We start from the raw sequence: 15,838 nt of genomic DNA, 5'->3' as shown, positions 1-15,838 counted from the left end.
CTGAGAGTTCTTTGCCATGAGGTGCCATGTTGAACTTCCAGTGACCAGTATGAGGGAGTGTGAGAGCGATGACACCAAATTTAACACACCTGCTCCCCATTCATACCTGAGACCTTGTAACACTAACAAGTCACATGACACCGGGGAGTGAAAATGGCTAATTGGGCCCAATTTGGACATTTTCACTTAGGGGTGTACTCACTTTTGTTGCCAGCGGTTTAGACATTAATGGCTGTGTGTTGAGTTATTTTGAGGGGACAGCAAATTTACACTGTTACACAAGCTGTACACTCACTACTTTACATTGTAGCAAAGTGTCATTTCTTCAGTATTGGCACATGAAAAGATATAATCAAATATTTACAAAAATGTGAGGGGTGTACTCACTTTTGTGAGATACTGTAGGTAGATTACCAGTGTATGTTGGCTGATTTTAATCAGTGACACAAAAACCTGTATAAAACATTTGCGTAACAGGAATTATTTGAAGTTTATTCATAATTTAATGCAATTTGCTTGAACAGAGTGCACGTAGACTCGTACACATAGCCATTAAATGCGGTGCCTGAAGGAGCTATTATGTAACAGTATATAACAACAGTATTGTTTTGCCGTGCTAGAGACAAATTAATTGTGATATCAAATCATCAATTTCTATTTTAGTTCTGTATTACAGGGTAAGAAAACACAGTCTGCCAGCACGATGTACTACCTGATGATTTCAGTCAGTGTTTTATGTTAATGGGGAAGACGGCCATCTGTGTTTTCTCAGCAGCAGTTGCATGTATCCCTGGTTTACCCATTTCACTGTACGTGCTTTCATATGTAGTGTATTTTTAGGCTTCTTTTATACACATGTATTAAGCATCAGGAAACTGCAGCCTGCAGAAGTCATTATGGCTCTGGTTGCAAGCAGAGTCACTGCTGGGTGATTTATGTGCACTGCTGTGTATAAAACAGGAACACGTCCTTCAGTTTATGAGCTTGATGAGCTGCTCAGAGTCAGAGATTCCTCCTTAAGGAGGTATGAACCACAGAGCAAGCTATGAGGAACCTGCACTTCGTAAACTGAAAAATAGGTTACACTGTTGTGTGCATGTGTGTGTGTGAGAGAGAGAGAGAGAGAGAGTGTGTGTGTGAGAGACTGAGAGAGAGTGTGTGTGTGAGATAGAGCGAGTGTGTGTGTGTGTGAGAGAGAATTGAAATCAGGTGTGTATATCGTGTATGTGTGTTAGATATATTTCTTGTTTCCAGGGCTCCCGGTCATCTCTGGAGGGCTCAAGGCCAGTTGGACAGGTGGACAAACACATTCTGCTGTTAGTGCATGGAGTGGGACGTGCAGGTGAGAAAGCGAGAGAGAGAGAGAGAGAGAGAAAGAGTGTGACTGTGTTCTGTAATCTTCATTGGAAGACATATCTTCACGCTATTACAAATAGGCCAGTGTTTAAGTATACAGTACTATTAAGCCAAAATCTTGTTAGAAAGGTGTTATTATGGGAGTTAGTAAATCTACAAAAATGCAGATTTTTAAAATCTTTAATTCAGTATGGGTTTAGTTCTCAGCCCCTTTCATAAAAAAAAAAAAAAAAAAACCCTTAATTTTAAGACCTTACACATTTTGGGAAAGTGGCAGAGATGTGAAGGAAATGTCTCTGTGTTGCATTATGCAGTAATAATCCCTGTGAATTTGATGCAGGCTCAATGCCTGCAGTACCGCTCACATCCTGCTAGGGAATGCTGTTGCTCTTCATACAGCGTTTTAACTGTTCAATCCATGATGTCACCACTTCGTCTTTTTGTCTACTCACTCTGTGTGTCTCTCTCTCTGTCTCTGTCTCTCTGTCTCTCATTTATTTCTTCTCCTTTATTCTCTCACTTTAATATGATCCTGTTAAGATTTGATCGGTATGATTGTGTATAGCACAATGTTGACCAAGGTTCAGAATCCAGTGTGAGAAAGATGGCAATAATAATAGCAAAATAGCTGTAATAACTACTAATAATAGTGATGGCAGCAATGATGGTTATAGCAAGAGAACAGTCACTGTATAACAATTAACAGTAATGACGGTGACCATAATAACAGTAACAACAACAGAGGTAAATATAGGAGTGAGAGGTGGGGTTTAGGAGTGTGTTGTAGGAGGTGCAGGGTTTATGGGAGGGATTGCAGTGCCCACTGTCTCTCAGCAGGTGACATGCTTCTTAGTGTTTTCACTATCAAACTTGGTATACCTTTATCTGTAATAGAAAATAGACAAGTATTTTCTATCACATAGTGAAGGTCATGCAGGATCAGACTGATTAAACGGATTTGGTTGAAATAATGTTTCAACATTCCTTCATTTTGTCTCTGTATGTTTGCTGGAATTACATCCTTGACACACATGGCCAACAGTTCCTCCATTTCTATACCATTTCAAGTTTCAGATATTTCTCCTGTTCTTCTTCTTCATCGACTTTTAGGTTTGTTGTTTCTTCACTCCATGAGTGTTTTAAGCCCTTAAGCTCCATGCAACTTGCCTGTGGGTTCAGATTTGCATTGCTTACACATAACTACATTTACATTACTTTTATTCACTTAGCAGACGCTTTTATCCAAGGCGAGTTACAAATGAGAAAGATACAAGCAAATCGACATATCAAGCAGAGAACAATACATGTTGTGCTGCCATACAAGATCCGTTAATTTAGTTCCAGAAGTAGTAAATTGCACAGAGTAGAGGTGTAAGTGCCAGAGTAATATTTATTTATTTATTTATTTATTTTTTAATGGGTTGGTTAGGTGTTCACGGAAGAGTTGGGTCTTTAGCTGTTTTTTGAAGATGGTGAGAGATTCTGCGGTCCGGATTGAGGTCAGAAGTTCATTCCACCACTGAGGAAGAGTTAGTTTGAATGTTCTTGAAAGGGACCTTGAGTCACGCTGAGTAGGCACTACTAAGCGTTGGTCGTTGATTGATTACGTAAGCCTTCAGGAGAGAGTTGAGGTAGGAGGGTGCTGTTCCAGACAAGGTGTTGTAGGTGAGCATCAAGGCCTTGAATTTGATGCGGGCGGCTACAGGAAGCCAGTGGAGGGAGATGAAGAGGGGTGTGACATGGGTTCTCTTGGGCTGGTTGAAGACGAGGCGTGCTGCTGCATTCTGACTCATTTGAAGGTGTTTGATGGAGCTGTGAGTGAGTAGTGAGTTGCAGTAGTCCAGTTTTGAGATAAGAGCCTGGACTAGTATCTGTGTAGCCTGTTCGGTGAGGTAGGGTCTGATTTTCTTGATGTAGTACAGGATGAACCTACAGGACCGTGCAGTTGTTGAGATGTGGTCTGTAAAGGTCAAGCTGTCATCGAGAATCACCCCAAGGTTCCTGGCCATCCTGGTTGGCTTGAGTGTGTTTGAGCCACGCTGTACAGTGAGGTTGTGGTTGATTGAGGGACAGGCTGGGATGACGAGAAGCTCAGATTTTGCCAGGCTGAGTTTAAGGTGGTGTTCCCTCATCCAGACCGAGATGTCCGACAGGTAAGCAGAGATTCGTGCAGAGACGGATGGATCGTCAGGCTGGAAGAACAAATAGAGCTGGGTGTCATCAGCATAGCCATGATATGAGAAGCCATGAGACTCAGTCACCTGAACAAGAGATGTAGTGTAGATATGAAAGAGCAGTGGACCCAGAACTGACCCCTGTGGAACGCCAGTTGTGAGTTGCTGAGTTTCAGAAATACCTCCCCTCCATGATACCTTGAAGGATCTGTCTGAGAGATAGGATTCCACCTAGCGCAGAACCGTTCCGGTCATGCCCAGGCTGGAGAGAGTTGACAGGAGGATCTGATGGTTCACAGTGTCGAAAGCAGCAGAGAGGTCGAGTAGGATGCGGACAGATGATCTAGAGGCTGCTCTTGCTAGTCGTAAGGCTTCATTGACGGAAAGCAGAGCAGTCTCCGTGGAGTGATTGCTACATATTCTCCAATTACCGTCAGTCTTGTTACAGAATAACTTCTAGCAGTTACTGAATAGTATGCTTTAAAATAAAATAAAAAAGAGTAGTAGCTTTGGGAGTTTAAAAGGGCTAAATCACTCACCTCAACATGTCTCAACAAGTCTCAACATGTACTAGGATGAATAGTATGAATGAAATGTCGGGGTATCCATGTGGTACCGTGTGGTCCACTACAGCAGAAATGTACTGACTTATGCACCATCTCTTTAACCTTCCTGAAAATATTTCCTTGCTATACTCAACAATATATGAAAATACGGGCAAGAAAGAAATGGGTTGCCAAATGATCAGTTCCTGTTTGAATGTGATACAGGAAATAGTAGTTAAGCTAATGTGCAGCTAATTACAAATCTTGTAGTAGAAGTTTAAAAGGAAGGTGATTATTATTTATGTGCTCTTGAGCCAGCCAGGAGCCTGAGATATGAGTGCACCTGCAGCTAGCTCACAAGTGATCCAGTAGGACCAGACAGCAGGCACAAACAAATTATTCTCTTCCTAAGCTAAAATTTAGCACGTGTATGTATCATGGAGCCAGTAACACCTATTATATTGGTTTGTACTTTCATAAATATTGCTGTTGTCATTATGGAACAAAAGTTCAGTCTGCAGTACACCTGTGATTGTTCTGTTCATGCACTGGGTAGCGAAGTTGCGTAGCTTGAATAGTACGTATCTCTAGAGTTAAGGTTTTCCTGGTCCTTCTGTGCTCTGATTGGCAGGTCCGGAGATCACAGACGAGTTGGTGAAGGTTCTTAGAAAGCGACTGGATGAGGCCACACTCGACATCATCACTGTGATGCTGGTTAGAAACTGCAAACTGACCCCTGCAGATGTAGAGGTACTCACAGTGTCTTCAGTGTCTCTTAGCGGTTTTTGAAATCTTCACTGCCTCCAAATAGAGTCCTGCATATGGAGTTATTTTCCTGTCAAAAGTAACAATACATAAATGACAAAATGAGAGCGTTCATTTCTGAATAAATTTATGCTAAATTTACGAATCAGCTCGAGGGTTTTGACTGAGGGGGACTGCACGAAGGTCATGAAACGGGGTTAAAACAAAAAAGATTCACAAGTTGCGGCTGCAGACTGTCAAAATCGTGCTCATAGAATTGTAGGCTGCTTTGTATACGCTTTGAATGAGGCGTTTAGTGTCAGTTGATTGTATAAATTATAATTCACAAAGCTCACAAGAAGCTTGAAAGCAAAAGGTAATATAAAAATGTAAAATATCTGTGTTGCATACGCTGTATTTCAATATGTTTAGTGCTCCAAGTAGCTTTATCTATATCTGCATTCACAGTTGAACCGGGAGTGGGTGTGGCCTAGAATTATTATTTTATTTATTTATTTATTTATTTTAAATAATTTGCAGCAGGTCATAACAGCAAAAGGCCGCTCTACTAATTACTAAAGATGCTTGCCATGAAGAGGTTAAATAATTTTGAAACTGGAGGATTTGGGGAAACCACTTGAAGCATTTTATTGTGTTGAATTAGGAACAGATGAAAGTCTGTAAATTTTGACAATAATCCTGATTTGCGATGGGGGTTGAATAATTCTGATCTGTGTTTGTAACCATATAGAACACATTCATTCCGAGTAATGGATTTGTATTCAGTTACATCCCTAGCATACACGTGTGGAAAATTAACCCGACATCATTGCAGCGATGCACTTAGACGATGTTATACATTCACAGTACACAAGTGTAGTGTACTTCTGCATCTATAACATGCATTTCTTTTTACACATTTTTTGTAAATGTTTTCTCTCGCTCTCTCTTGCTGCAGTTTATTCAGCCTCCTGGTTCTGCTCCTACTGAGGTGATGGAGTTCGGTCTGCCTCAGTACAGCGTCCCATGGATCCGCGCCTTGGCCCATTATCTCCGCCAGAATCTACTCATCTTCCTGCACATCCCCAAATACACAGACAGTAACATGGAGCACCACTTCAAGGTAACATTTACAGTCTGTGCGCCCTTTGCTGCTTCGCTCGGACTCCACTCACATGCTGGTTTTAATGCACTCTGGACTTCCTGTTTGCTCGAATGCATCACACATCCAGAGTTACATAGTGAATTTCAAAGAAAAAAAAAAATAAAACAGATGAAAAAAATGTTGCGTGGTGTAATAGGTTTAGGTCAGGGTGCATTAATGAAGGGCTGTTCTTTTCAAATCCCAGCTATTCAACATCCTAAAATAGTTTTGAGAAGTGCTGTGGAAAAGTTTCGACCTGAATATGCTGGTAACTTTGTCTTTTTCCTCAGCAGTCAGTCTTTCAGTGTGTTCTGCAATAAATCCACCCACCTGTCTCTCTCTCCTTCTCTCTCTGTCTGTCTCTCTCTCTCTCTCTCTCTCTCTCTCTCTATTTCAGCATTACTTCCATGTGAGCAGTGATCTGCCTGATTCCGATATCTACCTCTACAACAAGCCTGGAGGCCAAGGAACAGGTGGCAAAGGTACATTCTCTCAGCTCCACCACACTCTCACTTTCTGCTTCTTCCAGTTTCTCACTCTATCTATCTCTTTCTATCTGTCTTTCTTTCTCAGTGTTTTATTACAGAATGCTTTATTGACACGATAGAGGACTGTAATTTCTCCTTACTAACGCGTACTTGCATACACGCTCCGTACATTTTAATAGGAACACCTGGACAGTTGCTCGTTCATGCAGTTATCCAATCAGCCAATCTTGTGGCAGCAGCGCAGTGCATATAATTATGCAGATACAGGTCAAGAGCTTCAGTTAATGTTTACCTCAAACATCAGAATGGAGAAAATGTGTGATTTCTGTGACGTTAAATGGAGAGTTTTTGAGGGAATAGAGTTTACTAATGTTAGGGATTGACTGAGTGATGCTGATCTGTAAGGCTATTGCTTCAGTGTAAGCAGTACAACGAGTAGCCACAATTCTTATAGAAACCTGAAACCGTGGTTACTTGTGTATAAAGGTGTATGAATAGTTAGTGACTTAGTCTAAATGTACCTCACCAGAATTTCTCCTCTTTTGATTGGAAGTAACCGGTCCTAATCTTGGGTAAATCTTATGTAATATAAAGCTTTACCCACATATCTAGGATAATCATTTAATATTTTCCTGCCAGGCTGCCTGTAAACACCGCCTAGGGAGCAGAGATAGGATTTTTACTTTAACCCCTTAAAAAAAAAAAAAAAAAACTCCGGCTCATTATTGTGTAATTTATCTTAAATACATATTATTCAGTATCTACTATGAATTATTCAATAACTCCAGTAAAACTTATAATACTAGGTGTACAGTTACAAGTTTAAACACACAGACTGAGAGTTTTAGGGGTTTATATAGATGTCTGGCACAAAATTCTTCTCAGCTCAGATCAGCAGTTCATGCCAGTCAGGCCAGAGCACAACTAAACACTGGAAATATTTTTGAATCTGTGTAATTTCATTAATCATGCCTTGGTGTACTGACAAGGCTGACATTTTGCTACTGTTACAGTGTGCAAATCATTCAGGGGAGTTTTAAATCCGTGTTAGGAGTTCAACATCATTAAAGTATAGCAGTGTCAATACTTCACCAGTCCTGCACCATGGAAACCAAGATGTGTTTTGTGCAATGTTTGGTGATAATTGGCTGGAGAGTAGAGGCCTTTTACAGTGAAAGCTATGAAACTGTCTGAGAAAATAAACAGGTGAGTCCTTACACTGAATGAATTATCTTTTTAGAGAGACAAGTTATGGAGGAGTATGAATTCGACAGGAAATGCAGCAGTGACATTCCATTCGTTGACTACTGTAGTATCCCTACCAGCAACAAAAACAACCCTGTGGCTTTCCTTGGAAAAATCCTAATTGGACGGTTGAAGACCCCAATAAAGAGCGAACGCTGAGAAACTGATGAGCAGCAAATCAACAGTATTTTTAATAGAAAGAAGCAAGAAAACACGTGTGTATTCTCTAGTGGTGAGGCAATGGACAAAGGTCTTCCGGGCAATCTGTTGCAAGTAAAAGGGAAACTGTCACTGCACAGTTTCATATGCCTACTGTTCATTTGGCATGCTTTCTTCTTTCTTTCCAGCAAGCAGCTCTTTAATCAGTAAATTGCCAGCGGAAGATGAGTATGATACTCATTGGCTTTCAGCCAGTTTAGCATTATGGTGCAGCTCCACCCTGGGCACATGCTCTTGCTCAGCTTTAAATGTTCTTTATATTATCAGTTCAATTATTCAAAAGATATTAAGAAGATTGTGGTCACTGTCCCATGTGCTGTATTCTAATCCTAATCATATCCATGGGCTCCCAAATATGGGAGATATGGGAATATAGGAAACCATATTTCCATTTCTCATTATTCAGAAGTCCTTACTTCTACAAAAACAACACAAGGGCAGTAGTGTTACTGAAGTAGAGCACCACTGCTGTCCAGTACTGCTGGTGCGCCGTGATTGATACGGGCATCGTGTGAGAAGGGCAGCAAGTGAGATGGATGGCATGGTGGGTGAGAAGGATGAGTGACAGGCTGCAGGTGAGACAGATGATGAGTGAGATAGGAAGTGGGTGAGATGGTCATTGGGTGAGACAGTCATCTGGAGTAAGGGACAGAGCGTGAGACAAGAATTGGTTGAGAAAGATAGGTGAGAGACACAGTGAGACGATGAATGATACCGGCAGTAGGTAAGAGAGACAGTGGGTGGGACAGATGAGTGAGACTCAAAGAGGGTGAGACAGATGATGAATAAGACCAGCAGTAGGTGAGAGAGACAGTGGGTGAGACAGATGATGAATGAGACCAGCAGTAGGTGAGAGAGACAGTGGGTGAGACAGATGATGAATGAGACCAGCAGTAGGTGAGAGAGACAGTGGGGGAGACAGATGATGAATGAGACCAGCAGTAGGTGAGAGAGACAGTGGGTGAGACAGATGATGAATGAGACCAGCAGTAGGTGAGAGAGACAGTGGGGGAGACAGATGATGAATGAGACCAGCAGTAGGTGAGCGAGACAGTGGGTGAGACAGATGATGAATGAGACCAGCAGTAGGTGAGAGAGACAGTGGGGGAGACAGATGATGAATGAGACCAGCAGTAGGTGAGAGAGACAGCGGGTGAGACAGATGATGAATGAGACCAGCAGTAGGTGAGAGAGACAGTGGGGGAGACAGATGATGAATGAGACCAGCAGTAGGTGAGAGAGACAGTGGGGGAGACAGATGATGAATGAGACCAGCAGTAGGTGAGAGAGACAGTGGGTGAGACAGATGATGAATGAGACCAGCAGTAGGTGAGAGAGACAGTGGGTGAGACAGATGATGAATGAGACCAGCAGTAGGTGAGCGAGACAGTGGGTGAGACAGATGATGAATGAGACCAGCAGTAGGTGAGAGAGACAGTGGGGGAGACAGATGATGAATGAGACCAGCAGTAGGTGAGAGAGACAGTGGGTGAGACAGATGATGAATAAGACCAGCAGTAGGTGAGAGACAGTGGGTGAGACGGATGATGAATGAGACCAGCAGTAGGTGAGAGAGACAGTGGGTGAGACGGATGACGAATGAGACCAGCAGTAGGTGAGAGAGACAGTGGGGGAGACAGATGATGAATGAGACCAGCAGTAGGTGAGAGAGACAGTGGGTGAGACAGATGATGAATGAGACCAGCAGTAGGTGAGCGAGACAGTGGGTGAGACAGATGATGAATGAGACCAGCAGTAGGTGAGGGAGACAGTGGGTGAGACAGATGAGTGAGGCGCACACAGAGGGTGTGACAGATGATGAGTGAGGAAGGCAGAGGGTAAGACTGGGTGAGATGGTCATTGGGTGAAACACTGATGACTGAACACTGATGAACACTGAGACTGGTGATTACTGAGACGGGCTGCGGGAGAGATAGATGATAAGTGAGATTTTAATCATTTTGATCTGCACAGATTTATGTTAAGCACTAAACTCTATGCACTGCTATTAGATTTCATTAGTGTACAATATTTAATTTCTTTTAATATATAATATCAAACTTTAAATGAAAGAAAATGGAATGAAAAAAAAAAAAAACCCCACCCCAATATAAGTATGATAAAACACTGCTCACGGATGAGCTGGATTCACTGATCAGACTGATCTGAGAACTGTCTAGGAGTTGTCTTGTATTCTAATGAGTACATTGACAACCCACTTTCCAAAACTCCCAGCCTGCTTTGGCCCGCAAGCAAGTACACAGTCAAGTCATGGAAAACTGGAATTGTTCAGCCCTTGATGTACACACCTACCGGGGCTGACTTTGAGAATCAAACAGAAGTTCCACTGCCACATGACACATTCATGGGTTGTGACTTCAAGATTTTTGCTTTTGGTAGATTTTGCACGGTATGTTCAGAATATTTAAGCACAAACAAATCGATAAACACTTTGTGGTGGGACAAGTGACATCAGCCTCGGTACGGGTGAAGCCTACACGAGTTTTACCACCCACTTTATACTAATATGGGAGACGTTCGGGTGAATTAAAACTGAAAAGTCAGCAATTTTGTATAATTTTTACTGAATGATGTCCCTATATAGGTTCCCTGCTATAACATGTTTTAAAATTTTAGGAAGAGTTGCACTGGCCTGACCTGGCCTATAAACAAGCAGTGGTAGAGGAAACATTACTAAACTTCATGAAATTAGTTTCTGGCTGACTTTTAATTGGCTTTACAATGGACAATGAAAAGTAAACGTAAAAATAAATAAATAAACCCATTTTTAATTTAAAGATGCAGTTTGTAATTCATAAAAGTGCTGCCTGCCCTATAATAACTATATCACTGAAAAGATGTATAAGAAAAAAATGGCCATGCAATAGAATTAGCTGGAATCATTGTTCCAGCTTTTTTGTCTACATTCGAACGGACCAGGATTAGCTCCGCCCCCAGGCGCTTCAGCTTGGTCTGTTTTGCTTCTTTCTTAAAAAGCAACTCATGAAGCATATGTGATTTTACATGGGTCTTTTTAGGAAAGAGCGAGGCGATTGGATTCTTACGCCGCAGAGGGCTGGAAAAATGACAAACTGTTCCTTTAAAATGAATATCAATACTCATTTGTTGTCATCTACTGCGACAGTGTTATTTATGCACAGGTCTGTAGGCTAACACATAGACTTATTAAACACACTCTCTGCATCACTGATTCATTTATATAGGATAGCTTTAACTCTGATATTTTGCTTTGATCTTAGGTGATGCCCAGCTCTTGCAGTTACTGATGTTTTCTATACCTTGTATAAAAGTCTATGTGCTCTGAAATGGCTGTGAGGAGAAGAGCTGAGTCCAGCTCATAACTGAGAAGTGACTCAGTAATTTAATATGATAATATGTCTGACTAATAATAATAATATGTCTGGCTGGCAAGGGATAATTGGCAGGTAGAAGCAGGGTGGCTGCTTGTGTATCCAGCCTGGAGCGGCTGTCAGCTAATTAAATGATGACTCTTTAAAATACTGGCCAAGTGAATCGTGAGTCGTTCAGGTACTGATTTTGTGCCTCGGGTCTTAAAATTAAGCAGGCTTAATTTTAGCGGAAGTGTGGGTTTGGATAATAAGGACGGCATTGGTTCCAGGATGTGTGGGTTTAATCTAGTTCAGCTGCAGTCACGGATTAACCAGCGTGGGCAGCGTTTTGTGCTCTATACGTGCAGCACAGGTGTGATATCTGATGCTAGCGGGACTTTAAAGTCGAGCAGTATCCTTCATGTATCACACCGCACTGAGTGTTCACATTCTGAAGACTCCTAGACATACAGAAATCTGTCTCTTCGATACCGTGCTATACACTCAATTTATCAGTAAGCCCATCACTTACTTTTTAACCCGCTGTCCTCTTACCTATTTCTCGTTTACATCTCACTTTTCTTAAGGCCCATTTTGATGTACCAAATTTATATCCAATTTTAAGCTCATATCCCACTCTTTAGCTACGTAAGTCTGTCCTATCATGTGGTAGCTACCAATCTAGGAGGATGGGAGATAATACTGCCTTCATGTGCTGTCAAATTTATTAAACGTCCTAAATGTCACTCCAAATAGTAATTAGTGGGAGCTTCAAATCCACGTTTGCCTGATTTACTGACCTTTACACTTTCATTATAACAGGGGAAATGATGGTTTCAGTGGTCAATAGTAATGTTTAATTACTATGATTGCAATTTAATTTTAATAGTCACTGTTAGGCTGTAGACACTAAGGGTTTTTACACGTATGCGGTGTTTAATCCGTTTGAATCGAACCCTGGTGCGTTTTCCTCTTTGGTTCGTTTGTAAAGGTGAGAACTCTGCAATCTCACTCAGGTAAAGACCAAAACAACCAGTCTGAGAGCATCTCAGCATGGTGGTGAAGGTTGCAATTGAATTCTAGTGTGCTTTGATTGCGGTGAGAAAGCGAGTCAGACTGAGCCAAAGGACAGAGCTAAGTGCTGCGGAAAAGTGATGTGTTCTGGAGATTTGGACTGATCGACAAAAAAGCACAAATAAACAATGAATATGTATGAGATTAATGGGTATTTATGAGAATAAACCAAACCAGAAGTCTCAATTTGGCTCTGATTCAGACTCTGGGCTAATAGGTGTGAAAGCACCCTAGGTTACATTACAGACACCGGACCTCCTTAAAGTAACCGAGCAGTGATCTATGAGTGGCACACTGTAAGCTCCAGGTGAGTTCCATCCTGAATTCGGGTTACTGTTTATGCAGAGTATTGCATGTTCTCCCTGTGTTTGCATGGGTTTCCTCTGAGTTCTCCAGTTTCCTTCCACCTCCGGTAGTGTATTGGCTACATTGCCTCAAGCTGTGAATGTGCTTGTGTTCATGGCGTCCTATTATCGACTGGCATCCAATCCAGGGGGTATTCCTGCCTCACACATGTTCCTGGTATAGACTCCAGATCCACTGTGACCCTGACCATGATTACTGAAGATCTATCGTGTATTTATTTGCTACCAAACACCAGTTTAGCCTGTGTTACAGAGGAGAGAGGAATGTCATCATCTCACCCAGACAGTAGGGCTGCTAATGTTCTCTTGGATGGCTGTGGATTTGTCTGGATTGATTTAAAAGTGGTATTGCAATAGTACAGACGTTGGCACAGTTAGTGCTTTAGGACTAAAATGAGATTTACTATCCTCATATTTAACTGTCTACTAGCACACTAGTGTCATTGCAGCATGTATAGGTTAGCTAACCAAAAATTGTAACGTTTACAGCACTGGACATATGTACATCCAGGGTGACTGCTCAAGGGTATGATCGTCTCACTGCAGTCCAGCCGCTCTGGAAAAAAAATATATATATATTTTAAGAGAGTCCTAAATCCATGCATACTTTTTCATGAGAAAAAGTATTTCAATTTTCAATTTCAAAAATTCAATTTTGTAGCTAGCTATACTTGCAGTGTAGCCCCACTCAGCTGAAACTGGTGACCAAGCAAAATCAGAAATGTGAACATGTAAACATTGTAAAAATTGGACCCGAGGTACCACATCCATTTTCCATCCTCGAAGCATCTTTGTCTCTTTATATATTTCCTCACTTCTTGTCTCTGTCCCTGTGTCAGTGGTTGAGTCTCTGCGTCATTGTGTGTTCTTTCCTATGCTCACTCTTGTTGTGGGTGTTTTTTGTTGTGACTCAGGTACCATGTCGGAGCTTGTTCAGAACCTCTTCCCACCCTCGCAGTTCCAAGGTACCACAGCTCCATTTCCCTTCAGTGTTTCCCTGTGCTGGCACCCCCTCCTGGCTGTGTGTGTATGTGTGTGTATGTGTGTGTATGTGTGTGTATGTGTGTGTATGTGTGTGTATGTGTGTGTATGTGTGTGTATGTGTGTGTATGTGTGTGTATGTGTGTGTATGTGCGTGTGGATCTGCTCTCACTTATTCAGCTTTGTTTAGTTTGTTAAGGTGCCTTATTTGTTCTAAAACCCACAAAGCCATGCTTGGGCCTGCATGAGAGAGTCTGCTCACAGTTGTTTATTTATTTATTTATTTATTTATTTATTTATTTCATTTATTTTTGTTTGTTCTGTAGTTCATCATCAGAATTTTGCTTTACGTCGGTATTGTGGAAATTTGCTTCAAGCTTTCGGAGGTTCAAAGGAAACATTTTCAAAATCATGAATAGTTTATATTTTGCTGCATGCATTTTTTTTTTTTTTTGCCTGAAATCAAGAATCATTTTAATATATGAAGTGATATTGTATTTGTAGCATAATGCATGGATTAATATGGGGTGTTTTTACTATATATATATATATATATATATATATATATATATATATATATATATATATATATATATATATATATATATATATAATGCCACATGCAAATGTTTACAAGAAAGTCCCTCATCTGCTATTCGTTACTTCAGAAGTTGAAGTTTTCTGCTAGCTCAGAATGCATCACTTTCACACAGTGTTGGCGTTTTCTAAATTTTTCTGATCTTGTGGGAGTTTACTTTGCAGTTAACGCAAGGCTATTTCCTATGATACAAAGGCCTTTGCAGATAGATCCTTCTTCAGGCTGTCCCTGTATAGATCCAGTTATGGTTGCACACATGCTCTGACATAGGCAAACGATCGATATCGGTTGTATGATGAAGAACCTGATTATTAAAATCCAGGTGTCCTTAATAGACTTCTTGATTTTAATCGACACGTGGCATTTAGAGTTCCATTTAAGAAGCGTTTCAATCTGTGCCGGTCGTGTCAGAGGTGTGTAACCCACATGTTAGTTTTATTTTCCCCATAATCTTAAGTGAAGCATAAACTCCAAATAAATCCGTTGAAATAGCACGATCACACTATACTATACTGGGTTTCTATACTCTGTTAATTTTAACCATAGTTTCATAGAAAAGTGTTTGTGTCATGGTGATGCATGGTGATAGTGATCCTCACAGTTAACCATAAAAAACACTAATAGATTTTTTTACACACTGTCCCACTGTCTCATGCTGCAGTTTTATGGAGCTGTGATAGAATTACAGCTGGCATAACTTTGGCCGTCCCTGTCCCTATGTTACCGTGACACGGATGTACATTTGACTGATAGTCTTCCAGGTAAAACTGAAGCGTGCTGTAGTGCCTACTGAACATGTGCGATGTGAATTCAGGATAAGATGTTGTAGTAGGATGTCAAGTAAGCATTGTAGTATGCCAAGAGAACAAGACTATTTCAAGCTTGCAATTAGTTCAAATTTGTCTAGAAACAGGATTGATTAATCATACGTTTGGTCTAGTGTGATCTTCAGATAAGAAATGCTAGATTCATTTGACTATATTCAAGTTTTGTTTTTGTTTTGTTACTTACCAAGATGTCGTTTTTGCAGTGAATAAAGTAGTAACCACTGAAATTAGATAATTGTCAGATTATTGGTGTGATTACAGATTAGATTAGATTTTCAGCCCTTATGAGTCTTGGAGAAACACCCACTCCTGCCTAGAGGGCACGCAAGACACAGAGGAGCCAGTCAGGCCTCATCAAGCCTCTCGTAATGTTGTGTGGTAAATAGAGCTTTCACCAAATAAAGTTGCGAAGACGCACTGCTTGGATGAACACTCCATCATTACAATGACTTTACAGCACACAGTCTCTCTCTCTCTCTCTCTCTCTCTCTCTCTTTCCGTCTTTCCGTCGTACACTCACATATACACACGAAAATCACATTGCGGTGGTTGCAAAGGAGAAGTGGCCAGTTATTGGTTGTGTGGGTTGTGAGCAATACATGTCCTACTGCAAGAGAGAGAGTGCTAGAAAGTGTAAAAAGGAGATAGATAGTGATTGAGTGAGGCTGAGAGAGAACGGGAGAAAAAAGGACAGAAAGGGTGAGAAGGAGAGATGAGATGAAGATGAA

The 15,838-nt window shown here is 41.1% G+C and overlaps 1 protein-coding gene and 1 long non-coding RNA gene across 10 annotated transcripts in view; both read left to right on the top strand.

The window, feature by feature from the left end:
• szt2 (SZT2 subunit of KICSTOR complex) overlaps positions 1-15,838 on the top strand; it is a 122,390-nt gene that overhangs the window by 50,120 nt on the left and 56,432 nt on the right. For 8 of the 9 annotated variants that reach the window (XM_053635903.1, XM_053635904.1, XM_053635901.1 and 5 more), the window contains 5 exons: positions 1,255-1,342; positions 4,707-4,825; positions 5,778-5,942; positions 6,361-6,445; positions 13,619-13,669. In XM_053635903.1, the coding sequence (XP_053491878.1) occupies positions 1,255-1,342; positions 4,707-4,825; positions 5,778-5,942; positions 6,361-6,445; positions 13,619-13,669 (508 nt within the window). The remainder of the gene's footprint in view (positions 1-1,254; positions 1,343-4,706; positions 4,826-5,777; positions 5,943-6,360; positions 6,446-13,618; positions 13,670-15,838) is intronic. The other variant, XM_053635905.1, reaches the window with a different exon arrangement.
• LOC128614539 (uncharacterized) lies at positions 8,437-9,698 on the top strand. The gene is made up of 3 exons (XR_008387061.1): positions 8,437-9,436; positions 9,531-9,626; positions 9,675-9,698. It is a non-coding gene; the product is annotated as an uncharacterized LOC128614539 (long non-coding RNA).

The sequence above is a fragment of the Ictalurus furcatus genome, chromosome 11, assembly GCF_023375685.1.
Source record: "Ictalurus furcatus strain D&B chromosome 11, Billie_1.0, whole genome shotgun sequence".
In the NCBI taxonomy this organism is placed as follows: Eukaryota; Metazoa; Chordata; class Actinopteri; order Siluriformes; family Ictaluridae; genus Ictalurus; species Ictalurus furcatus.
This window is presented reverse-complemented; position numbering and strand designations above follow the sequence as displayed.